The sequence below is a fragment of the Sturnus vulgaris genome, chromosome 1 (assembly GCF_052056855.1).
Source record: "Sturnus vulgaris isolate bStuVul1 chromosome 1, bStuVul1.hap1, whole genome shotgun sequence".
In the NCBI taxonomy this organism is placed as follows: domain Eukaryota; kingdom Metazoa; phylum Chordata; class Aves; order Passeriformes; family Sturnidae; genus Sturnus; species Sturnus vulgaris.
This window is the reverse complement of record NC_142243.1, coordinates 42,033,461-42,058,860: the sequence shown is the minus strand read 5'-3', so window position 1 is coordinate 42,058,860 and position 25,400 is coordinate 42,033,461. Positions and strand designations below refer to the sequence as shown.

The window sequence follows — 25,400 nt, the reverse complement described above, 5'->3', positions numbered from 1 at the left end:
AGGAAAATGTACAAGACATACCAGTTGTTCAAAAATAGTATAACAATTTTGAGATCAGCCACTGTAGGCAGTCTACTGTTTAATAATATATGTTGCATGTCTGTTTTTATTAAACATGGGAATATTAACACATCTGTAAGACTCATTATTGACTTGAATGAACAACCATCAGTCTCGAAAGGTCATAAACAGACCTATTTGGATTACCCTACTTTTTTTTTTTTTTTACCCCAAGAAAATACAGATGTGATTTAACAGATTTAAATGCACAACATGGGTATCTAAGCTCGGTCTATGAAACCACAAAAGACTTGCCAGCTAGTGGAGTAAATTTCCATTTGAGCAGCGAGTGGGGATAAAACTAGCAGCATGAGGTTGTCAGAGGACTGAGCTGGATGTCCAGCCCAGGCCTCCAGTGGAATGCTGAGAACTCCTTCCAGAGCCTCTGACTCTTTTAGTCTGCTGTTTCCTGTTCATCCTGCCCCTGACACCACCACCAGGGACCACACTGAGTCCTGGCATTTGTCATGTCCTTGCCCTGCCTCCTAATGATCCAGGAGATTTTGCTGTTTGTGAACTGCTCCCTGTCTTTCCTCCACCCAGTCTTTATTATATATGTGATCTCTGGGCAGCTGCAGATGTGCTATCCAAAAGAACATGTGGCCTGTTTGTGTGTAAAGAGAATGACATTTGTTTGCCTCTGATTTGCAAAATATCATCTCCAGAAAATATCCTGCACTGCAGCTTGAATTCAGTATTTGCAAATTCCTGCTGGCTTTGTTGTCTTTGCTGATGCCTTGAGAGTCCAAACCTTGGCAGCTGTTGTTTTGTTGCTTTGATGTTCTGAACAATGTGTTTTGCCAGCCATCTAATGCCATATTGTTCCTTTGAAGGCATCAGATGCTGCAACTCGAGAACCTAACTACTTCTTCACTTTACTGTGTAGAATGATCAGTCTTCACCTTTGTGTGGCCTCCACTAGCACAGCAACATTATTCCTCTAGGCATCAAAAAGGTAATGAATGCCCTTCAACTCCTTAATGCTTTTTCTTCCCTGTCTCAGTTACCTGCACTGGACCACTAGTGTTTGAGCTCCATAGGTGATGTTGACACCAATGGAGGTAACCATGACACTTCAGTTATTCATGCCTCAGGATCTGGATCTGATTTTCACAAGCTGAGGGATCCTGCAGCTTTTTTTCCCCCTCCATTTGTAGTTGTGAATTCTTTTTCATTCTAAAAATGGAGCCCGCAGCTTCTTCTAGGGAAAAGATTGAGGAAGAGACCCTAATTTATGCACCTTCCAGGTTAGATTTGTAGAGTATACAGCAATTTTAAAAGCTTCCATCTTTAAGACATTCTAAAGGCCCTGGCATTTATCGAAATAATTTCTAAAAGTCAGGACCAATCACGTGTAATTAGAGTTTGCATACCATTATTAGGTATTACAAATCTTTGAGCCTCTTTTGGATAAAATTAAGCTTTTTGTTTGAAAAGCACACTTGTTCTGAATTTTGCAGTAGTGGATTTGAAAAAAAATTTTCATCTCATCTCCAAAATGAACTTTCCCTCTTCAATACAATTCGTTCTTCCTTCAGTAGAGGATGAATTGTTACTCTAGTCTTCTATATTAACTATTTGATTACAGCATTGGGGTTCTGCATAGTTTAGAGGAGGTTCCTGACTTGTTGAAAAGGTTTTGCACTCAGAGAATAAACTTCAGGCAGGGGACAGGTAACGAGATCAGGAAGACCACTGAGACCTTTCAGCTTTGTAATATCAGCAAGTGTATGTTGTAACTTTGCCATATTAGCTTGGTAAGCAGCAGAGAGAATATGCAGGTTCACATCCTGGCAAATGCAACAATTTAAGAAGAATGTTAGTTCATTAATATTTTAACGCAGTTCTCAGTAGTTTATGTGCAACACAATTCAGTTGTGTGGTCCTGGCTGCTTTCAGAGAGGTAGGCATTACTCGTCCTGTCAAACCTTTTAGTCTTCACTGCATACCACAGCTCATTATGGGGGATCATAGCTTCAGGTGAGGTAACCTAATTCATTTATATGCACAAACTGGGCAAGAAATTAATAAATATTTAAAACTGATGTATATTTACCAGTGTAATATTGCATATTGAATTAGTTGTCTGGTTTGCCTGCCAGCATTTAAAAGTTTGCGTTTAATTATCACGTTACCTAAATCTGATGGCCAGTGTTTTTAATGGATTCATACTGCTGCCCTTTCCTTCAGCCTCTCTTTAAGCTCTTCTGAGCTCATTTTTGACAGAAATGAATTGAAATCTTGTCAGCTTGTGCACTGACAAATGAAAATAGGTGACTAATTTTGATTGTCTTTTGGTATTTCATCTGCTGCTTGCCAAGAATGTCTTACATACTGCAATCATTTAGAATCCTACACACTCAGGGTAGTCATTTTTTTTTTCAGACTGATTGCAGTCAGTTGACAAAGAATATCATCTTGAGCAGATACTCACCAGTAGCCAGCCCTACTTATAATTACTTAGCATAAGACAAAAAATTAAATAAGGCACAGAGGACCATTTAGTCATATGGTCTGATCTCCTCTGTATCCTGTGTCATTACATTTCACACATGTACAAGCACTGAGAGGAGTAACAGTAGCCTGCATTTGGCTAAAACCTGTCTTCCAGAAAAGCATCTTGTCCTGGCTGAGGGACACAAAACCATTATAAATTTCTTGGCGCCTTTATTAGCTGCTCCAGTGATGTGTTGTCACCTTAAAAAGAAAAATTTTGTGCTATGTTTGAATTTATCTGACTTCAGTTTCTACCACAGCTTCTTGTAATGCCATTCTCCACTAGATTAAAGAGCCCTTCAGAATCCAGTAGTTTTTTCTGCATCGAGGTACTTATATGCTGTAATCAAGTCAATCTTTTTGATACGATAAACAGATTGTGCTCTTTACGTCTCACTTAGCAGCATTTTTCTTCAATTCTCAAATCACAGTTTCAGCTCTTAATCTGCCCCCACTGCTATTTTTCGACTTTTTTTTCAAAACATGGGCAGGAACACAGTATGCAAGATTGATATCATCAGTGATATATCCAGAGAGAAAGCTGTGTTTCCTATTTCCTACTCCCTTGATGCAGGTTAATCCTCCCTTTTAGCAACACCACAGTCAGTGTTTAGGATGAGTTGGTGACTACAGCCCCTAAATCGTTTCCAGTGAGTGCCATCACCCTCTCAGTACACAACACCTACAATCCTTCAAGCTTGTTACAGGGATTTAGCTATACCAGATGTATTTTGTTTGACAAGATCCAGTTTGCCACTCAATTCTGACTGCTTCACTGGGTTGCTTGCTACCTTTGCCATTTTTCTCCTTTTGGGGTGGGTCATTTTCAGAGAAACACACCCATTCAGAGAAGGTTCCTTTACTTTTTGTTGCTTTTTGTCATCAGTCATTTAGGCAAGGCCTAGTCAGTTTAGTTCTTTAAATGGTTACTGCTTTGGTATCATGGGGTACCACATTTTCTTTCAGACTTAAAACCTGAACCATCAATGTGCACGTAACCAAACAAGACCTGGTCTTCATAAAAAAGACTAGAATTATTTCTATTAATTACTTTGAAATATTTTTAAATTAAATGTTTATCCTGCTATTATTTAGGGTGCCAGTGTTGGCCTGTATTTTCTTCTCGTTGCACTAGGTCATTTTTTGACTACTGGTATGAGATTAACACCCGTTTGGAATTTCAAAAATCATTATTCTCATCTTTCTTAATTACTAGCAGGTCGGAGCAGTTCTTCATAATCCCCTTGAGATACATCACTTGTTTCTTTTGTAGCACAGAAGTACCTACAGAACATGTTTACATTTTACACATCAGCACAAAACCACTTATGAACTACCTTTACTACATGGGCCAGTATCATCACTGGGTTTTCTTTTGTTCCTAACACACTTTAAATGTCCTGTTTGTCTTTAGCTTTCACAACCGTGGATATTTTTTCTTCTCTATTAAATTATTGATTTCTGATATTGTAATTTGCTAGTTATAGCAACTGTAATTTATATAATTTCTCTTTGTTTTCCATATGTTTTCTGACTGCCACCTTTGAGGTTTTATGGCAAAGATACTGCTCTCTGTGATTGCAAAGCCTCAGTCTTTTGGCCATTTATTAGAGGCTTTATGAGAGCCCCTCTTTTGACGTTCACACTAAATATGTTTTCCCTTGTCAGCCATCCCTACTGTTTTTCTCAGAAATTTGGGGAAATTAGCTCTTTGAAGCAGCAGAAATGCATAGTTTTGATTGGGACTGTCATTCATTTACCCATGATGAATACAATCAGACCACAATTGCTTGTTCCCAGGCAACTACAAACTCTTAATTTAGTGATACCAATCCCTTTTATCTATCAAAATGAGGTTAAAATACTTATCTCTGTAGTGTAGGGTATCTATTGGGCTACAAAATTACCTTCTCCAATTGTACAAGTCATTAGTGGCTTGGTAGAATCTGCTGTTAAGCTACAAAAGGGCTACACTTGTTTCCCTGCAAATAAGAAAAATTAGGATACTACTGTGAATAGATGTTTAATTCACACGTGACTATTTCACTACTTCTAAACGTCTCTGTCAAATTTTAATCAGGATTGAATTTTAAGGGGGGGGCATAAAATTTTGGGGCATTGGTAGTTAATTTTTGGACCCTTCTAGACCTTCCTGCCACAGCAGCACTCAAAAACAAAGCTTGTTTACTTTTTTCTTTAAAAAGGTAGTAATTTGGAGGAAATTTATTTTAAAAGTTAATAATTAGGAGGAACTCAAGGGATGAGGATTAAGAAGGTCTATGTTGCACTGAATGAGGCAGGTGTCCTGGAATGAACTGGAACAGGGATGTCAGCCACAACTCATCCAGAGCCCTTAAAACTTGTTCTGTTCAGTTCGGAGTAGAATGAAAGGTCAGTGTACAGCTTACTCATGGTGGGAAGCAGAGGGGCAGGCACTGATCTCTTCTTTCTGCTGACCAGTGACAGAACCCGAGGGAATGGCCTGAAGATGTGTTAGGGGAGGCTTAGGTTGGATGTTAGAAAAAGGTTCCTCATCCAGAGGGTGGTTGGGCACTGAACAGGCTCCCAAGGGAAGCAGCCACAGCACCAAACCCGACAAGAGTTCAAGAAGCATTTGGACTCAATGCTCTCAGGCACACGGCGTGACTCTTAGAGATGTCCTGTGCAGCGGTAAGAGCTGGACGTGGCGATCCTTGTGGATCCCTTCCAGCCGAGACTGTTGTGTGCTTCTGTGGAAGTTGTCCCCGGCGGGCGGCGGTGCCGGGCCAGGCTGCTGGCACTGGGCTGGGCGAGCCCTGCTCGGGGCTACCTGCCGGCAGGGGAGCCACGCAGCCCCGCCAGGGCTCTGAGGCGCCGGCTCAGGCTTTAGAGGCAGCGAAACAAACCCGCTAGCACAGGCAGCGACTGCCGCAAGCCCCTCGGTTTGGCACCGAAGGCAGCCCCGGGCACGCCGCTGTGCCGCAGCCCCGGGGCCGTGGCTGGCAGCCGTGCCCGTGGCCGGCCGTGCCCGCTCGCCCTGCCCCGCGGGAGGGGCGGTGGCCCGGCGGTGCCGAGGGTATTTATAGCGGGCCCGGCAGCCCGGAGGCTGCGGCAGCGGCCAGGGCACAGCGGGAGCGGCCCCCGCTGCTCTCCGGTCCCAGCGCGGCGCAGAGATGCAGGGTAAACGCTGGGGGCTTGGCCGCCTCGTCCCTCCTCTGTCCCCTCTCTGTCCCCCTGCGGCCGGGCTGCGGGCGGAGGGGCTCGGGACGGGCTGGGAATAAGGGAGCGGCTGGCTCTCCGCGGCTTCCAACACTTGCCTCGCCCCGCGGGGGCTCCCGCAGCCTCCCCGGGTACCGCGGGTGTCCCCGGGCTTGGCGAGGAGAGGGGCCTCGGGGCGAGGGGAAAGAGGCAGGGTCGGTGCACAGGGGCAGGGCTGCCTGCTGGGGACCTACCTGTGACCTCCTTCTGTCACAGCGCAGCAGTAGCGTAGCCCGGGAGGTTTAATAAGGCACAGACTTTACAACAGTATTGCAGAGCAGAATGGTTTTTGTTTAAAAAAAAAAGGGTGGCTTTTATTTAAATTTTTCATTTTGTTTTCATCAGGCACCAGAATAACGTAGTGATATATAGCGATATGGTGATTTGCTTTGGAACGAAAGGTCTCAGTAAAAGGGAGAAGTTAATCCTGTTTTATAAAGGTATTATCAAGTTCTTTACCCACATGAAGAGGAAGGCCTCGCATCATTAATGAAAAGCCAAAGTTGACCATATGTTTATGAAAGTTGGGACTGTGGATGAACTATGGCTAATACAATAATGACACTGCCAGAGGACCTTAGAAAATGCAGAGATTAAATTTGCAAAGTTAAGAAACGAGGAAGTCCTTAGGGTTGTGAATGGAAGCTGATTGCTAAGTCAGAAAATAGTAAAAGTGTTTGCAGATGGCTCTCCTCCTCTTCCACAAGATCAATATTCTTGATAATAATTTCTCCACTTCTCTCAAATTGTGACTCTTTTATGAAAATCATCAAAAAATACTTGAGACCTAATAAGTATCTTTTATATTTTACCCTAAACATGGATGAAACAGTGAAAAAGCTTTTATTTCTAGGTTGAGAAGTCTCTTACATTCATGGGTGATCCAAATTATTAGCACTGTATTGGCTAAAAATCTCCGAACAAAATCATATATTTGAAAGAAAACTGCGGAAACTTAATATTTTAAAACCAGTGGATCCCTTTTGCTTTATTAGTTGTAAATTGAATGAGCATTGTAAAGTTACATGACAGTTCTGGTGTGTAGTAAGTATGTTCTGGTGCCCATAGCAGTTTCAAGCTGTACTGTAAGGACAGCTGTACTACGTGACTAGCAGGGGCAGTAAGTACTGTATGAGTGAAAGCAGCTCCCAAAGTCATTTCCTTTAGATGCAGCTTATGTTTATATACTCTGCCAAAACAACAGCAAAGATATCTCTGCCAGCAGTCACTAAGGCTGAGGTCCTGGTGGTTTAGCTGAGTAGTAGTGTTCTTGTATAAATATCACCTGTTGTATGCTACCAAAAGTCCTAATTTCCTCCTTAATTTCCTTCCAAAACCATTGGTGTGTGCTGGTAATGAATGTGTCTGATGGTAATGTGATTTCCACCCTTGTTGCTGCAGGTTTCCCAATCTCTCTACCTTATTCATGAGTAGCATCTGTTATTTCTTTGCACTTTGTCTCTCATGAGGAATTCTTTACTCTCACAGACCTCTGTTTCCATTTGGTGATTTGCTGTGTCTTCTGACAAGTTCTGTCTGTGAATGAGCTTCTCTTAAGTGGCATGGTGAATGAAGCTTGGCTACATTGTAGCCTTCTATATAAGCTCAAGTTATTGTAGAAATTTGGCTCTGTGGTTCTGGAAGCTGTAAAACTTGGCTGCCTGATGAAATTTTTTTTTTGCATAAACAAATGTGAGTCCATTGTTAAAACTAGATCTTCTGGGCTGATCAGTGCAGCTCTTCTTTCAGTACTGATATTATGGGCTCTTATCTTTTAATGTCCTATTGGAAATCGTCTGGGAGAGAGGCTGAAGGCACCTATCTGTTGCAGCACTAGCATTGTGTTTGCTTTGCACAGCTGGAGCAGCTGGCAAAGTGGAGACTTGAATGTGCAGAGAGTTAACACTTGCAGTAGCTGCTGTGATGAGCACAGTGGGAGCAATCTGAGGGGTGACAGTCTGGGTTCTTTTCCTAATTTTTTTCCCCCTCTATTTTCTAAACCCCCTCAATGTATCTGAAAGTGATTACTTGAATTTCATCTTGCTGATTGCTAGATGAGCTTAATTTCTCTCAGACATCACCACTATCTACAAGGGAAACCTTAATGACTATGCAGGGATGAGTAAGAGGATTTTCTTTTGGCTATGCTTCCATTCACACAAAAGACAGCAAAATCCCATCAATGAGAGGAGGCCAAGTTGTAAATTCCTACTCCTAGCTGCAAAAAGGGATCTTCACTGCCTATATACTTCAGTCATTTGGCATCAGGATAGTTTTTCAGGATTGATTTGGCATGGAGAAAGCTTGGCAAATTCTGTATTTGGAGAAAAAAAAAGTAGGTGAGCTGTTTTCTGGTGGGGCATAAGTCTGAGTGTGTTAAACAGAGTTTCAAGCAGGTTGCTAGCTCATCAGCAAAGTCAGAGCTGGCAGTCACAAGAGGAAGGGAGCAGCCAGCATTTGTGCAATATGCTGCTTTTTAACTTCTGAATTGCTGGTGGCTCAGTGTGTATTTGGTATCAATGGGGAGTTGCATGGTTTTATGCCACCGGCAGACTGGGGAGATGAGCTGGCAAACACTTCGTGTGAGGTGTTGCCATGTTGCCGTCTCAAACAGCTGTAATGTGAGGCATGGTAAAACACCCTGGAAGTTAGGGAGACTTTAAGGCACTGGTAATGTGACACTCAGGTTAGTATTTTGGTCAGAGGAGGGGGATAGGATCTCTCCTGTGTCTTAAAATCTGATCTGATAAAAGACGTACTCAGATATTTTCTAATATCACTTCATCAGAGGAAGGGAGACATCATTTTGCAAGAAATGAAGCTTGCATCAAATAAAGCCATTTTGTGTGAGTGCATTCATAATGCTTTAAAATTAATAAGGATTTCTTGGCATTAATGAACATTTAGTGAAGAAGCTTAATTTGACATTTGAGAAGTTCAATAAACAATTTTTCTTTCTTGATTAAGGCATCTTTTAAACTGTCACTTATACAACCAAAAATTGTCACTTTTTAATGCATTATGAGATCTTGCTGCATACTGATTCAGCTATTATTGCCTATTAAACAGTTTTGATTTCTTGTGCCTTAATTTCCCAGCTCTTGACTATTTTAAGCCGCCTGCTTCTTTAAAGATCATTTATATTTGCATAAGCATTTATTACGTACTCAAGACAGAAAAAATGGACACACTGAAGTACATGCCTTTGTATTTCTGACTTCCCCCCACTCTGTGGTCCAGTTTGAGATATTTTTTTATGCTCATCCCAGATGTTTACGGAAACTACCTCTTCAAGCTTTCCAAAAATCAGAAGTTAAATTTCTTACGGCCTTTTTTGCTTTGCCTTGCATCACAAACTGCAGAGGTTGTAGGAGGTAGCAGTTGGTAAAACATTGATAAGTCCAGGATACTCAGCAGGACATGGCTAAATTTGGGCCATTTCCTCCCTTTTGTTCTTCCATCTGTGCACACAAGTAATCTTATTTTAGCATTACTGAGGTTTATACATGTGCAATGAGGGAATGATAAATTGAAAAGGCAAATTGTTGTTGCTTTTAGTGTGTCAGTGGTGGTTGTTTCTGTTGATAATTATTGTCAGGCCTCTTCTAAGGGTAATAAAAGGTATCTTTGACCTGATTCAAATATATGTATATGTCCATCTCTGTTGCCATTTCTTGAGTATATGTGATCTTTATTTTTTTAATGAAAAACTTGTCAAGTGTCAGCAAATAGAATCGTCTTTCAAAGTAAAAGCCACTAGATCAGAAGCTTTTCAGTACCATGAATGTTGTGAGAAAGGTGGTTCTTAGTGACCATGGTCTTTTGTCAGCAAGGTAGCAATGACTCTAGAAAGTAGTTGGTTAAATCTGGATAATTTGGAAAAGCTTGTGTCTCTAAAGCTTGGCTATCTCTGCCCTTTGTCACATCTCATCTTATGTATGCTGAAATGCCTTATAAATATGATCTTATCCATTGACAAATGTCACGGTTTCCACAAGAAAGGTTGTCTTTAAGTGGCTTGGCATCCCTCTGCTGGTTACACTGCAAGACAGCTTGTAGGGTCTTATTGAGCTGCTTAAACTAATTTTTTGCAAGCAGCCCTGCTCCATTGTTCAGGGATTATTGAGCCCTCTTTGGGGCCAATATATCATGTTAAAAAGCTCTGGCACCGGCCTGAAGGGGAAAGTACAAGTGACAAATGTTGTTTGTGCCTTTTATTTGGTTGCTGCACTAATGCTGGGGTCAAATGACTGATTTAAGTTTCAGCATGGTCCAAACACACAAACCCCAAACAAAATAAGGTGTCCATTTTCTGCCTGCGATGGAGGAAGAATGGAAGACCTGGGTGCAGCCAGACTACAGGCAGTGTGGTGGCTCTGTTTGGGTCTCTGTCAGCTTGCCATTGCTGAGCCCTAGCGTGCTCAGTAGGATCACATCTGTGTTTCCACCGGGCACCATCCAGACTGATGCTCTAGAAAAGGGCTGCTAGTGTCTTCAGCTGGCACCTGCCAGTGCCATGCAGCAGCCTGGCCCCTTTCAGCTCAGGAGTGTTTTCCCAAAATCAGGTACTAAACCCCCGGCTGGCACAACTTGAAATGGCGTGTCCAGAGCCCTCATCTGATGTGGCCAGCAGCATTATAATAGCCTGGGCAAGGCAACCTGCTCCATTTTGAAAGTGCATGGAGCTACTTCAAACTACTTTTACATTGAAATGATAGGCTAATAAATTCTGAATATCTATGTAGGAACTAGTTCAGAGAACCTAGTGATCTGGAAAGTTACAACCTGATTAGCTATGCACTAGCTTCCCCATGTTAGTAAATAAGGGCGTATCTCAGAGTTATGTTGTGGGTGTGAGTTATTGAGCAGCAATTGGACATCCTTTGTAGGAAGCAGAAAATATAGATGTGTTTATGATATGAAAAAATGAGAGGAAAACACTTGTTTTGACTGTAACTTGAATGCGCAGATAAAACTTCCTAAAATTAAATTTAGACTTTTCATCTATTTCTACATTTTTAACTTGCATTGAATCATATAAAATTAGGTTTTAGTAAATTACTGCCTTCTTAGTTGATTTTTGAAAGACTGGAGCTAAAAATTGATTTTATATTATATTAAAAATATAGTTCTTGCATGAAATTACAGGCTGTCAGGAACTCTTTTAAAACAAGTTGCAGAACTTCCATTTGAAAAAAAAAAGTGCTTTCATTTAATCTTTTTTTATTTTCCACTGGGAACCAGAAAAATCTCAGGGATTCTGTATGCTCTATGTGGGTCACACCTTTATTCACCATTTCTGTTTGAACTCAGCCTCCCGAAGTTAACTTTGCTATCCTATGCACAGCGCTTTGATTGACTTGTTTAGCCACTTTCTCACTGAAAAAGGAATGTTCATTAGATGTTCATCATCAATACACAACTTTTAATTAAAATGAAAAGACTTTTGTTTCTCAGACACTTCCTACACTGTTATCAGGTGTTAAGAGTTAGAACATGTGAGATAGAATCCCACTGGGGTCAAGAAGTTGGGATTTCCATTTCATAGTTGGCATTTGCCATTTCTCAGTTTTGCATCGAGGTGAATTCTGATTCTCCACAGCTTTTCTTCCCAATTGGAAATGTTATAGCAGAAATCATTCCCGCACTTACTTAGTTAGGACATTGCAGAGTTGTTATGAAAAATTGACATCAATTGCTAAGGACTGGCTGCAGAAAAATGTCTGAATCTTCTTTTGTAACTTCTACATACTTTTTTTTTTTTTCCCCCCCAGAACTCAGGAAATACCTCTGAAAGCTTGAAAGCAGGACTTCTGTCCTAGTATGGTCCTTGCATTCCGTGTCAGATATTCATCATTGGGTCCCCTCTCCTCATTTCATTCTCCCAACCCCTCCTTTAGGAAAGGGAAATTCAGGTGTGGGATGGAGAATAGGACCCATTTGTTGTGCTCCTACTGTTCTGTGTGCTCAATGAGTCTATTCAGGGGTTTTGGAGCCCAGACACAAGCACTTTTGTTTCCCTTGGGTCCTTCTCTATAGAGGTCACATTTGCCTTTTCACAGTCAGAGGATTCCTGTGTGGGGGTGGCTGCTGCTGACCTTCTGAGGGGAAGCACCCAACTTGTTCTCTATCCACAGGCCTGGTCCATAAATGTGCAAAACAAGAATATGTAATACAGTGGGAATTGCATAAGCCCTACCATACCCATGCCTACTTCTCTTTTTCACGTGGATAGCTTTTCCAGGACAACAAGTAATTTTATGTACTGGATTTTAAGAAAACTGCATCTCATTAACTTGGCAGCAGGCCTGGGAAATCAGTTTATGAAGAAATAATGTATTTTTGCCTTAAGACTGGAGTGGCTCTACTTTATTCATATGTACAGAAAGCAGTGATTAAAGAAACAGAAGTGTCTTTAAAGATTATTTATACCAAGGGACTCAAATAGCTGCATGGTGTGGGACAAGTATGTGTTTTAATGCTTTGATACATGATATGGCACCATAGTAATTCATTAAACATGGTGGTGTGGAATCTTGATGCTGAAGGCACGTGGTTTGTTTTGCTGGACCAACTAAAAGAAGACCCATAACTAGATCATACAGAATGAAAAAAAATATTTTTTTTTTCTGATTAATGCTGGCAATTACTAGTGCATTTGTTACAAAGCAGAAATAGGCCTTTGGCCAAAGCCAGCTTTTTGCATTCCCTTGAATAGTCAGTGGTGCTAATACAGTATAAACTGAACTGGATTTGGCTCTGGCATTCAAGCACAAGCTACTCTTTCACAAGAACGCCCTTCTGTTTTCTCATTTGCCTTGCAAGCAGTAAATCTTTCTAGTCATTTCATGCTACTCTCCCAAATATTGTTAGAATGGGCCAAGTACAATGCTTCAGTTTCTTTTTGTGGTGCAAGGATTTAGCAGTCAAATATGGAAACACAGATGAAGCTTTTAAAATATATGGTAGTACTTTCATGAAGATATAGCAACATTTGAAAAAATGTTTATTTTTTTCTCTACGTTATTCCAACCCCAATTAATTTATGTTTTCTGCTGAGAAAATAATATTGATCATAAAAATGAAATGCTGGTTGGAAATACTTAGGCTTCTGTAATAGAATATTTCTTTCAGGATGAAATATGAGAATTATGTACTTGATTTTGCTGCTGCTGAAGCCAGTGGCTGAATGCCCAATTGCCTTCAACTAGAGCAGAATTGAGTCTTCTCTTTTGCAGAAGGATATTTTAAACAGTCAGTAATTCTTAATCTCTGTGTTAAAGCACTTCCATTTGCTAAATTTTTATTTCTGTTTCAAGCCTGAAGCCATTTGGCTGAAATTGTATTTGATGTATTTTCTGGAAGTCTGTTTTCTGAGTCTGCTTCAGAGTGTGTTTCTGTATTCTCAAAAAGGAAAGAGCACATTTATTACAGTCACATCTCTAGACGGTTTCCCTCTCATATTTGAAAACAAAAAAGGTGTATGTGACAAGATGCTGTTTCTATGAAGTGGGCCTTCCCACTTCAAAGAAAATGATGTTCCTTTAGTGCAATTGCATGTGTTTGAGACAGATACATAAAAGGCCCAAAATTTTTGTTAAATAATGTGAGCATTTGATGAATGATTTTTTTTTTTTTTTTTAATAAGAGACAACATGTATCATCAGCATAGTGTGTTTCTTAGCTTGGATGTTGACAATGTGTTAAAGGCATCTATTTAACTGTGACATAGAAAGTAAAAGTGAACCTGGAATCTTTCTGGAGCTTCACCTCTAAAGCATAATAAATTGGTCATTCGCCTCTTTTAAAAATGTGATGAAAAGAAAAAATGTTATGGAATTTCAGAGGTTTATCATCTACTTAGTTTTTCTCTTCAGGGTTTTACTGCAACCAAGTGGAAACGCATTAATTTTTTTGATAGAGTTTAGTCATCTCGTAAGCACTCCAGAAACCAGACAGTTAAAAGTAGAAGATTAAGTATCATCAGTCACAGAAAGATCGTGAGGGATGAGAAGAGTGTATGTATTCAGTAGTGGTTTCCAAAACCTGAAGACAACCTCAGAAAAATGTGTGTGCTTGGAGCATGATTTAGCACCTGATTGTGAAATAATTGTTTCTGCTGATTTCAAGCAATGGTCTTATATGGTATATTCCGGGGCACAATTTGCAACAAATTCAGATTGAAATTATAAGTGATAACCAAAAAGTTATTGAGGAGTGGTAAATAACGGCAAGGAGTATTATTCCATGAAATAAAATATGGGCAAAGTTACAAACTCTTTGATGGACCTTTAAATGGGTAAAATGCTGTTAAAGTGAAGTCAGTCTTCCATCTCTTCCTTCTAACCTCTCTGCTTTACCTTTCTTTCATAGACTGTGCTCAAGTTCTGAAACAGATGTGGGGACTAGGGGCAGACCGTCACCCATTTTCCAGAGCATATCTTCTTCCTCAGGAGCCACAAAGCATCCTAGGCAGACTGTAAAACCGTGTAGAGGTGAACAGACCTGCTTCAAACAGGAAGCTGTTAGACCTATGACTCAGACTCTAAAGACCTGGTAGAAAAAGTAATGTAAAGTTCTGGTTTTGCAGAATTCCTGTAAAAAGGTTCTTGTAAAGCCATGGAATTACTAGTATCTTGTCTCTATGCAAAAGTGACAGGAATAGGGCTAAGGGAGTTACCAATAGAAATCTTTTTCACAACTCGGCTTCTAGCAGACTCCTGAGAGTCTGAAGGAGAACAAAAAACCCAATACTAATCCACCAAACAACAACGACAACAACAAAATACCCCAAACAAACAAAAAAGAGTTGAAGAGTTAGTGAGTTCTCTTGCTGCGCCATCTATTCTTCTTGTAAGCAAAGGAAGTATCAATATCTGTGCCCTGCAGTAGATATTAATCTCCCTCGTAGTTTTAGATCCTGTCCTCTTCTCTGTAGAAACAAAACACCTTTGGCATACATAGAGATCATAGTCTCTACACGTGATATTAAGGCTGAAATTCTTTTTTGTGTTTATGTTGAATTCTGAATAGTACTTAAGACAGCTATTTATGCGTCAAATAACTAAGTCTCAACACAAAATTAGTCTCTGTTCTCTTTGCCCAAAGCCTGATGCCTTCCATTTTCTGGTAATACCCAGAGTTTTAAATCTTGTAAAGTTGACCTACTAGCTTGCATTTCCAGAGATAAACACCTAAGACTTTTCCAAAGCTGCAGTTTCTTTACAGTGCCTCTGCTGTAGTGTGCTGGAAAGTATGATGAGAATTGACATTTTTGATGTCTGTGATTTTCCCTCTTTGCCTGTTGAAGATTTAATACTGTTTGCCTGCTTGTTCTCCATCTGTCCAGAAAGAACATTCATGCCTTTTCTATAACAGTGGGCTGAAGGCTACTCTGTTTAGAGTATTAGTATGTATTAGAGTATTAGAAATTTACTATGCTGCTCATTTGGATTAAAAATAGAAGTAATTTCAGAAATGCATGGTGGAGGGGTGTGTGTGTCATTTTTGTTGGCAGCATTATGAGAAGTGTGAGGTCTTGTCTTATGTTAGAATTTTATCTTGTTTGTCATATCTCTCCTGATAAATCAAATTGGACTGAATAGCTTCTCTGAGTCACCAGAAAATAAAAGCTCATGGGATTAGCAGGGTTTCTTTCAATCAATGGACCTTGAAGTGATGCACACTTCTAAGCAGCACTGTTGTTCCTCTATGTCCTCCTGTGCACGAGGAGCTGGAATTATGATAAGCATGATGAATGTGTCAGACTGCAGTGCCTGGCAGTCCTCTGGAAATTCAATTGTTTGGACCTGTGAAAGAGCCACCTGACTTCTCTACTTTGTAGGTGGTGAAAAAGTAAAGCAATAAGATAAAGTGGTCTTGGGCATAGAACTTTCTCCACACACCCAGCCTTGCATCATCCTCGCTGTAAATGAAGACAACCCATGGTGGCAGTGCTGCCTGGCGTTATAGATCTCGGCTGCTCCAAAGCAGGATCAGTGAACAGATACTGCCTGTAACCCAGATAATTGGCTACAGTAGTTACCGCTTCTCCTTTCAGCGTGATACTGTTTCAAATATCTATTCCCTTGATATCTCCAAATGTCTCAATTTCATCTTCATCCTCATGCTGATGAAAACTAGAGTCCTGATCTCACCATATGAAATCAATCCATGAAAGAGATACGTAGTTGTCACTGTTGGCCAGTGTCTTGCAAGCATCTTGGATGAGCTCTCAGGGGTAATGTAAAGGAGGAAGTAAAAATGTGTTCACGGAATACACCAGGAGAGTGTCTCCTGGGTAAAGGTAAGGGAGGGGAAAGAGATCATCGCTGGAGAAAGGAATAAACAAGATAATCTGCCCAGCAGATTATTGTAATTCGTGACTGAGGACACTTAATAGGATAAGGGCAGAAAAAAGTACAGGTATGTGCCATCGAAAGGTTTTAATTTCATGGAGTGTGGGTCAGTGAAGCACTCTGCAAAGAATGCAGAAGACTGAGCAAGAGGACTGGCTGGTGGGAAGGGCCAGCATAAAGATACAGGAAACAAAGCTGAAAGTTATTTCATGAAAATAGTGGGAGCAGAGGGATGGCTTTTGGAGGGAAATATTTTTAGCTGAGGAAAATGCCCATTATCTTTTGCTGTGTTTTCATTTATACAGCTGTAACATGTTCTAAAACAGAACTGTATTTTCCTCTGTGTTTGGAAGGTCCCTTGCATGCTTTTGTATGTTAGAGAAAGCAGTAGATAATATACAAGTAGGCTATTAGTGCCTACAGAATAAGTCTATGTTTGAAGTAATGTGGGGTTTTTTTTGTCTGTAAAGATTCTTCCACCAAAATCTAGGATTTTTGTACAGGTAAAAAGTGCATATGAGTTTTTTCTTAAGTTGACTAAATCTCCATCAGTGAAATAATATTGTTTTAGTTTATTATTTATTTATCCTTGCTTTAATGATGAGTTATTTCTCTTACAGTTGGTGTTTGCAGGCAGGAGATGCTGCAGAAGAAGAATGCTGTTTTGGTGGATGGGGTCATCCTAAATGGTCCAATAATGGACTCAAAAGCAGGAGAGAAGTTTGTGGAAGAGGCCTGTAAGATTATAATGGAAGAAGTTGTCCAGAAAGCAGATGATGTAACAGAAAAGGTAAAGCCATAGAGTGTTGTTGAGACTTTGTAGTGAAGATCATGAAGAATAAATCAATTTCTTATAAGCTGTATTTTATTGCACTCTAAGTAGCCTCAAAATTGCTTCTAGCCTGTGCTTAGCTCAAAAATAAAATACAGCCTTACAAATTAATAAAGAATGTATTATAAAATATTCCAATAACATAATTAGCATACATTAGCATACATGCCAGAAAATGATGGTGGTTTTTTAATACAAAGAATACAGAATACAAAGGTCATTTTCTTTGTGATCACAAAGGGCTGTAGTGTTTTTCATGTTTGGAGTGGGGTTGAGTTATTTGTTTGCGCCTCAGGGACATTGGTTTTGGAGAAGGAGGGAAGTGGGTGTGGTACCACTGGAGAGGACAACATTATAAGATTGCTGTGGGTTCTGCAGAACCTGGTTAAGAGACTGTATGGGAAGAAGTCCTGCAAATAAACCATGCTTGCCTTTGGGCATGCACTGCTTGCTCCCACCCCTTGGCAGAGCAGCATCTGAAAATACTGTGATTACAAATCCTTACCTAAGGACAGGATTTGAGCTGCAGGCCTCTTTCTTTTCTGCCTTTCAGCATTTCGTGCTCTAATGTTCATGGTTGAGTGTTGCCTGAGACATGATAAAACCAACATCCCATGAGGCCAGTTTACTGGATGTATTTTCTGGTGGCATGCTGCCCTGTCATGGGAAGTTTTGTGAAAGCAGTGCAGAATGGAGTGATTACTTTGTACCTCTATAACCTGTTGCTCCTGGCTAAGCTGTTCACTGATGCTGTCTGCCCTGCTCCTCATCTCTAGGTCTGTGAGTGGCAAGCCCCTGAAAAGCTTAAGCAGATTCTTGACCTGGAAATGAGAGACACTGGAGAATGTCATGAGAAGATCCTGCAGCTCTGCCGTGATGTTATAAAATACAGCGTCAAAACCAGTAGGAATGGGATTTTAAGCACAGTTGCTCTGCATGCTGACTTAGACAGGATAATGTTTACAAAGCCCTGTCACCTTTTAAGGGGACTGGGAGTATGAATGCTTGTTTCCCTCCTGCCTATACAAGTGTGCAAACAGTTGTTTTACTGAATTCTGGTCACCATAGGTTTGATTAAAATATGTAATAATGGTAAACTAATCAAAAAGTAATTAACATAATGCCATTTGCATTAATAGTAGATTCTGTAATTCTGAAGTCTTGGGAAAGTCATTTAGACAAATGATATGACAGTCTAGCAAAATAGGCAGGAGAAGGACCTTTTTGTGTGATTTCCTGCTGTCTGAGTGATGTGATTTGGAGTCACCGTCATTGCCCTCATGTGTTCGTTGTGATGATTACCCTCCATTTGGTATTGTTCTATTTGGGCAATAATCTTGTAGGGTGTTAATTTGCTGATAGGCAGTAATTCCTGTTCCAGACACCATGAGAAGAGAGCCTGCAGTGTTTCAGAGACAGTACTCCACAGCTCTGCAGGATTAGCTCTCTACAGCTAACCTTTCTGCAGCATGTGCAGGGTAATTCAATCTTGGTGAAAAGGGATGGGCAGCACCTGTTCAGGAAATAGCACTGTGAATCCGTAGCTCAGGATTTCAGATGTTGTACGGCTAAGGCTGTATTTTGGTAAGAAAGACATTTGATGTAGTTAGTTGTGCATTTCTGGGCTGCATTCCCTGCTACAAGCACTGTTGCTGCAGAGTAAAACTGTAAAATAATTTTGAAATGGGACTTATGCTTCTGAAAACCACAGAAGAGTAATGATACTGATCTGCAGGGGGAGTGTACTAATAATATACAGATATAATTACAGAGTTAGTGGAAGATGTTCTGTTTATCTCACTTTTGCAAATTGCCTTTAGATTATAATTTATTACACTATGTCACCTTAGCAAGGATGTCATATATAAAAATAAGCCTTTAATTTGAGTATGGACATTTACTGAAGCCCCAGTTATAATATAAATGGAGCCATACTGTTTACCTGGTTTTGCATGTAAAAATGCTGTGCTATGGATTAAAATTTAGGTGGTGACCCCACTGTTGAACTGAGTTGTTTTTTATAGGTAGAAATAGTACAGAATTTTATCAAAATTAGTTATATCTCAGTGTTTCAAGGCAGGTAAACAAATTCTCTTAACTTCTCATTCATTTTAAGTACACAGCAAAATTTTCCAAGTTGTTGGACTGCCTTTCTGTCTGTGTTGAGACTTTGGTGGGAGAAAAAGCTTGGGGGATAGCAGATTCCTGTATTCTACTGCTTAGCAAAATTTGGCTGAGCATTGACTGTGGCCTCTCAAAACCCTTGTTTAAAGCCACTAGGTATATTCAATTGTCAATCCCTTTTATTTTTTGATTTATAAAACTTGTGAACAGCTCACATTTATTCTGTGCACCGCTTGTGTTTCTCAAGACATGTTTTGAGGTTAGAAAGAGCTTATTAAATTTACTTTCAAAGGAATGTCTAACTTTAGGAAAGGACAGCAAATCTAGAGAATGCTGAGAGAATGGAGTCAATTGTGGTTTGCAATAATCAGCATTCAACTGAGAGGGAGTGTGATGTATTCTCTTTTCTGGAATATCCTGTCACTTGCTTTTCATCTGTATTTTCAGATCATCCAAGATTTTTCAATCAGCTGTATGCTGGAATAGATCATTACTCGTTAGTGGCTCGTTTCATTACAGAAGCTCTGAACCCCAGTGTGTAAGTGTGGTTCTTTGTCCTCTTGATGATGAGTTAACATAACATGATTTTGGGAATAACAGCTTCTTTGACCTCGTTGCTTCTGATTTCTGCTTTTCAGTGTTACAGAAGAGGTAGGAATTGTGCAAGACTTTGGGAGAGAAAACAGGCTGATTCTGATTGGATGAAGATGGGGTTTAAGAGAAGAGATTTTTTTCTTTATGCTATTAAACCTAGACTTTTACCTCACTTAGTACATAAAAATGAATTAATCAGACTTCAATTAGTTGTTCATTCCTTTGAGGCATTCTGCACAGAGTTGAATGCAAATGGTTACCTGTCTACTGTTTACTTGCAAATGTAAAGCTGAAATTTAAGCATGTGACCTACATTAAGAGCAAACTGGTGTACTGCTTTGGGAGTGGGAGTGTCAATGAGATGCTGCCAGAAACTAAGCAATTGCTCTACTGGATCGAATTCATGATGTTTTTAGTTGGAGTCCTACTGCTGGTGGTGATCAGCTGCTGATAGATTAGAGAAAGGAGCAAGAAGCCTTTATCTAGTTTTAGCAATGCTCTGTGCCATGAGTTCTGTAGTTTTCATATCAATTATCATTTCTCTTTAGATACACATATGAAGTATCCCCTGTGTTTCTCTTGGTGGAAGAAGCAGTCATCAAGAAAATGATTGAATTCATAGGCTGGGAAGAAGGGGATGGTATATTTAATCCAGGTAGGAACTGTTCAGATCTCAGTCTGAGTCATTATAAACTGCCTAATTCCATTAATTCTATGAACACTGGAGTCATGTAGAATATTTGAAAATGAATGCAAAAGTGAAAAGTGTAGTGATACACAAAACTACTCAATCTAGGCTTATTTTATGTGTTTCTAGTAATAATTCAGTGATTCTGATCAGTGAATGAATGAATGAAAACACTTATACATTAAATATAATTATATAGAATTATTTGAAATTAATTGTTTGTAGCTGATGCCCTTCCTGACCTCATTGGAAGGAGTCAGCTGACAGACAGGGAGCTGATTTATGTGCTAGATGTCAACCCATGGTGCCTGAGGACATAGATCTGTTTATCCTGCCTATGAGCTGAGGGAGCAAGTGTTTACAAGATCTTAACTCCTTTGAATTTTTATAATTTTATTAAATGTTATGATAAGACAGGCCAAACAGGTATGTCTTAAGCTGCTTGATAAAGCATGCTTTTATAATATTCTGTAAGGCAGTGTTTCTACCCACTGCACTGAAATTATGAAGCATAATGGTGATATTTCACAGATTATTCAGATAACAAATAATTGGACTAGATGTGAAGCTTTTGTATCTATTTTGGGAGTGAGAAAGAAATTAAATGAGTACATGAGTTTAAAGTCCCTTCCCCAAACTGAAACAAAGTCAGTAATTCTAGCCTACATGAGTATAAGAAAAATAAATAAGCTAAAAATCCCTATTTTTTAAATATATAACTGGTATGGAATTTTTTTTCCCCATCAAATTTGATGTGTATTTCTGGTAGAAGCGTTACTTTTACAGGAGAATTTCTGGCTTAAAACTTAGTGATCTACTGAGAAAAGATAAATTAATTGTCCTTTTTTTTGGTTCTAGTTTTACATAAGAGTTTTTCTTACTACTTTGGTTTTGTTCTTCTAGGAATAAAACCTGTCCTGAGTGAATAAAACTTATCCAGATCTTACCTTGCAATTCCCACTCACTATGTTTATTTTGTTTTTTTTTTTCCAAAGATCTTTTTCTCCCATGGTCCTCTGAGGTCTGGTTGCCCAAGAGATCTCCGAGGCTCTGAGCTTGGTGCAGGCAGCTGAGCTTGCTCTGCTTCCGTGTAGAGGGGAAGGTGCTGTGGCAGGGTTTTCTCTGTTGGGAAGGACTGCTTGGGCACAGCTCTTATTCCTCAGGAAATATCCCCAAAGAGCCTCCAAACAGGCTCCATTTCCATGCCTGCTGCAGAGCCCAAGGCTCATTTTATGTATGTAGCCTTCAGAAGAGGAAATAAATTGTGATGGATGCATTACTAGGATGCCTGTGGGGTTTATTTTTCCCTTACTAGGTCAAGCACTCAGATGCAGGGAAGGTACCTGTACTGTGGCTAATGCAATATTTGTATGTCTCCTTTTGCAGGTGGCTCTGTCTCTAATATGTATGCTATGAACTTAGCAAGGTACAAATTTTACCCCGAGATAAAGGAGAAAGGGCTTTCAGGTCTGCCAAGACTAGTTCTGTTCGCTTCGGAAGAGGTAAAATGAAAACAAAGAAAAGCTTTTTCAACTTTATTTTTTCAGTAGCATCAAAATTATATCATTTGCATATCTGATGGGACACTGGTACAATAATTCTGACATCAGTGTATGATGTGGAATATTGGAGCTAAGTGGAGAAGTCTGATGGTTAATTTCCCTGCAGAAGCTTTCTTGCTTTCAGAAAACAAACACAGATGTTCCTGCTTGGAAAACTGCTGATATAAGAATAGGTTGTGCATGGGGTAAACCTGAAGCAGAATGCATGTGCTGAATTGTTGAGGTCTGCAGCATTTGATTTCCCACAACATTAAGTCTAGCAGGAGCTGTAGGTAGGTTTTGGATGTCAAAGGTTTTTTTCTGCATGTTTAATTTGTACTAAACTGAGCACTTGTGGGCCTGTGAGATGGCTCTCTGCAGCTCTCATTTTGCCCTGTGTCTGAGTACAGATTGGTTGTAGTACAGAGTCAAACCCACCATATGCCTCTCAGAAAAAAAAAAAAAGCTGGACCTTTAGACATTTTTTTCTTTAAATAATTGAAAATATGTGGCTAGTTTTAAAAGTTTTTGAATAATATCTGTCCAAAACACCTGTGGGGAATTGAGTTACATTAATACGTTTATTCTGAAGGTAGTTTATGGAGTTTTTTTTCTCTTCCCTGTCCCTTCAGTTTTGAGAGTTTATCATTTGATTAGTGCAGAGTTGTTATTGATTCTGACTCTACTATATAAAGACCCCAGTGGAAGCCTGCACAAAACCTTGTTGTAATAGAAAATATAGACTTAGTAGAATAATTTTAGCTCAGACGTTTATGCTCCAAACAGTTTGCAGTATAAATTGTTGAGAGGCTTATTTTGAAGAAGCCTGGGGGATGAAGGCATTCTTTGTTTTCCAAGATAACATGTCTTTTGGAACTGAGCCCACATGTCCTAAATAAAGGTGGTTTGTTAGTTTTTTTCCCCAACAAAATATATTTTCTTGTTTGTTTTCTTTCTTTTTTCCTGAAAAGTGTGTGTGTGAAATGACATGCCAGCTCATACTTAATCCATCATGTTACATCTTCAAAATAGTTAAGGAGGAGAAAATGAGTTTGAAGCAAATTCCATCAATGCTTTTGAAGTGAAGCCCATGAAACTTCTAAAATGAAGTAACATTTTATTTCATTGCATGGTTTAACTACAATATATTTTCTTGCTCTGAAATAAGCAAATATTTAATTTCATGTCAAAAGAAATTTTAATTGGCTACCAGAATAAATTTATTTTTATGTCTTTGCTTCACCAGGAAGACCAAAACCATAAAACATAGAGCTGACCAGGAAAAATAAATTGGTAAATTATTTGTAAGGCCATGCTTTTGATCTCTAATACTTTGTTTGCTTCACACAACCACATAGTCTTTAGTGCTCAATTATTTACTGTAAAGCTGATGTTTTTAATGGCTAGATAATGCGACTATTTTCCGAGATTACTCGTGTTTATTCAGTGTTATGAGGGAGGAAAAGGGAATATTAATTTATACTTATTTTAGATCTGCCTTTACTGAGTCCAAGCTACATGACCTTTTGGAAACTTTTGTTCAGATGTGCCATATTGAGAATATATGTAATCAGTTTTTAACATAATACTTTTAATCTGGATATTTCTTTCTCCTTTTTTGGAAAGCAAACTGTGAAAAGTGAATTAGTTGGCACTCTTGTGACTGTAGCTGCTAAATGTTCTTTGGTGTATTTTTTCTTAAAATGATGCAATGTGATTTAACATAATGACTTCTAGTAATGAAGAGGGGAGAAGAAATTCTTACATGTTTTCAATCAATATAACTAAAAGGATGAGGACTGAGCACTTTGACTTTTTGAATGTCACACCCTTGGCCTTGCCCATCAATCCAGCCTGTTCAGATTCCTCTGAAAATCCTTCCTACCCTCCAGCAGATCAATCTCCCACCCAGCTTGGTGTCATCTGTGAGCTTCCTGAGGGTACAGTCAATCCCCTCATCCAAACATCCTTAGTTTTTGCTGGATGTTTTTATGTTGGCTTTGTTTTAACTGAAAAGGTACCTGGAGAAGCAAATTGTCAACTTCCCCCAACAAAACAAACAAAAAAATAAAACAATACTTGGAGAAGTTGACAGCCTGGGCCATTATGAATCAGGCAAGAAGAGCATTGCCATGGAGAAGCCATGAGACAATAATGAACTGAGTATTAATAAGTCAAAAGCCTTGACTGTTCAAGGCCCTTGTGCCATTTCAGGGCTTGGCTGCAGTGCTGTGCTGTCATAAAATTATTTTTGCCTTGATTTGCAAAGTCTCTAAGTCTCAGTTTGGCACTTGTCAGGTTGAAAGAGTTGCCCTGCTGCAGGGCAGGGGAATGCACAGACTTTCAGTGACTTATGTGATCGGGGGCTATGTTTTTTTTGTATGTTTTTGGATAACATAAAGATGTATATTTAATGCATGGCCCACTCAGGGTCCTCACATATCGTGCTTGCCCCTCAGGAATAAAAAGGCTCCTTGTTCCTGCAAGTAAATGCTTAGATATTTAAAACTGGTGATACACAGTGGGCACTGTTTATACTGCTACTCTGTAATACTCTCACTGGATCATTACAGAGTGATTCTGCTTGAGACAGGAGCAGCAGAAGAGTAATTGTTATATCCCACTTTCTGGAGGCATGATTAGTGGCTCTGTAGGAGATAAATATGCTTCTAGTTATAGATATCAGCTCACCCTTTTATTCCCTTTTGCTATTTGAGTCCCATCTAAACTTTATTCTGGCACAAGTATGTGTTACATTGATCTGAAAGGCAGAAATCTGATAAGTTTGAGGTAAGTAAGGGTAGGAGAAGATGTGTAAACAGTTGAAATGTACATGCTGATATGAGCAGTTTTTTAGATGAAATGAAATGAAATTCCTCCCCAGTGCAACTTGATCATGAAAGTAATAAAGTGAGAGAACACAACATTAACTTATCATGTTGTCCCCTGTTAGAATTACAACAGACAAAAATGGGTAATAAAGCAATCTCATAATAATGTAATTGCTTTATGCAATTATGTTTCCAGGAAACTTTTTAAAACCCAGAAAATACAAATTTATCTTCTGTTTTAATGAGCACAGGTAGGAAGTGCCTTGTCTTTGTAAACATTATTAGGAAATGGAAACTATGTCTAGATAAAGGTAAAATAGTACAGCAGCACATCTTAAATGCACCAATACTCCAATTTGATCTTGTGCTCAAAGATGGTAATTTCTTACCACAAATGGCTACAAATTTAATAATTTTTCCAGGCAAACTCAACTGTGAAAGACGTGGCAAGAGAAATGTGAACTCACAGTATTTAAAATAGAAATATCCAGATGAAAAGTATCTTCTCCTTTTTTGGAAAAGAAACTATGAAAAGTGAATTAGTTGGCACTCTTGTGACTGTAGCTGCTAAATGTTCTTTGGTGTATTTTTTCTTAAAATGATGCAATGTGATTTAGCATAATGGCTTCTAGTAATGAA

At 39.4% G+C, this 25,400-nt stretch overlaps 1 protein-coding gene across 3 annotated transcripts in view; it reads left to right on the top strand.

The window, feature by feature from the left end:
* The window catches only part of GADL1 (GAD like acidic amino acid decarboxylase 1), a 113,571-nt gene that overhangs the window by 26,638 nt on the left and 61,533 nt on the right, over positions 1-25,400 (top strand). The window contains exons 1-6 of one of the 3 annotated variants that reach the window (XM_014884074.2): positions 663-1,015; positions 16,772-16,941; positions 17,760-17,886; positions 19,555-19,645; positions 20,250-20,356; positions 21,776-21,891. In XM_014884074.2, coding sequence (XP_014739560.2) covers positions 16,792-16,941; positions 17,760-17,886; positions 19,555-19,645; positions 20,250-20,356; positions 21,776-21,891 — 591 coding nt within the window. In that variant the 5' untranslated portion in view covers positions 663-1,015; positions 16,772-16,791. Of the gene's footprint in view, positions 1-662; positions 1,016-5,649; positions 5,716-16,771; positions 16,942-17,759; positions 17,887-19,554; positions 19,646-20,249; positions 20,357-21,775; positions 21,892-25,400 lie in introns of those variants that run through there. The other 2 variants (XM_088164453.1, XM_088164455.1) reach the window with 2 other exon arrangements.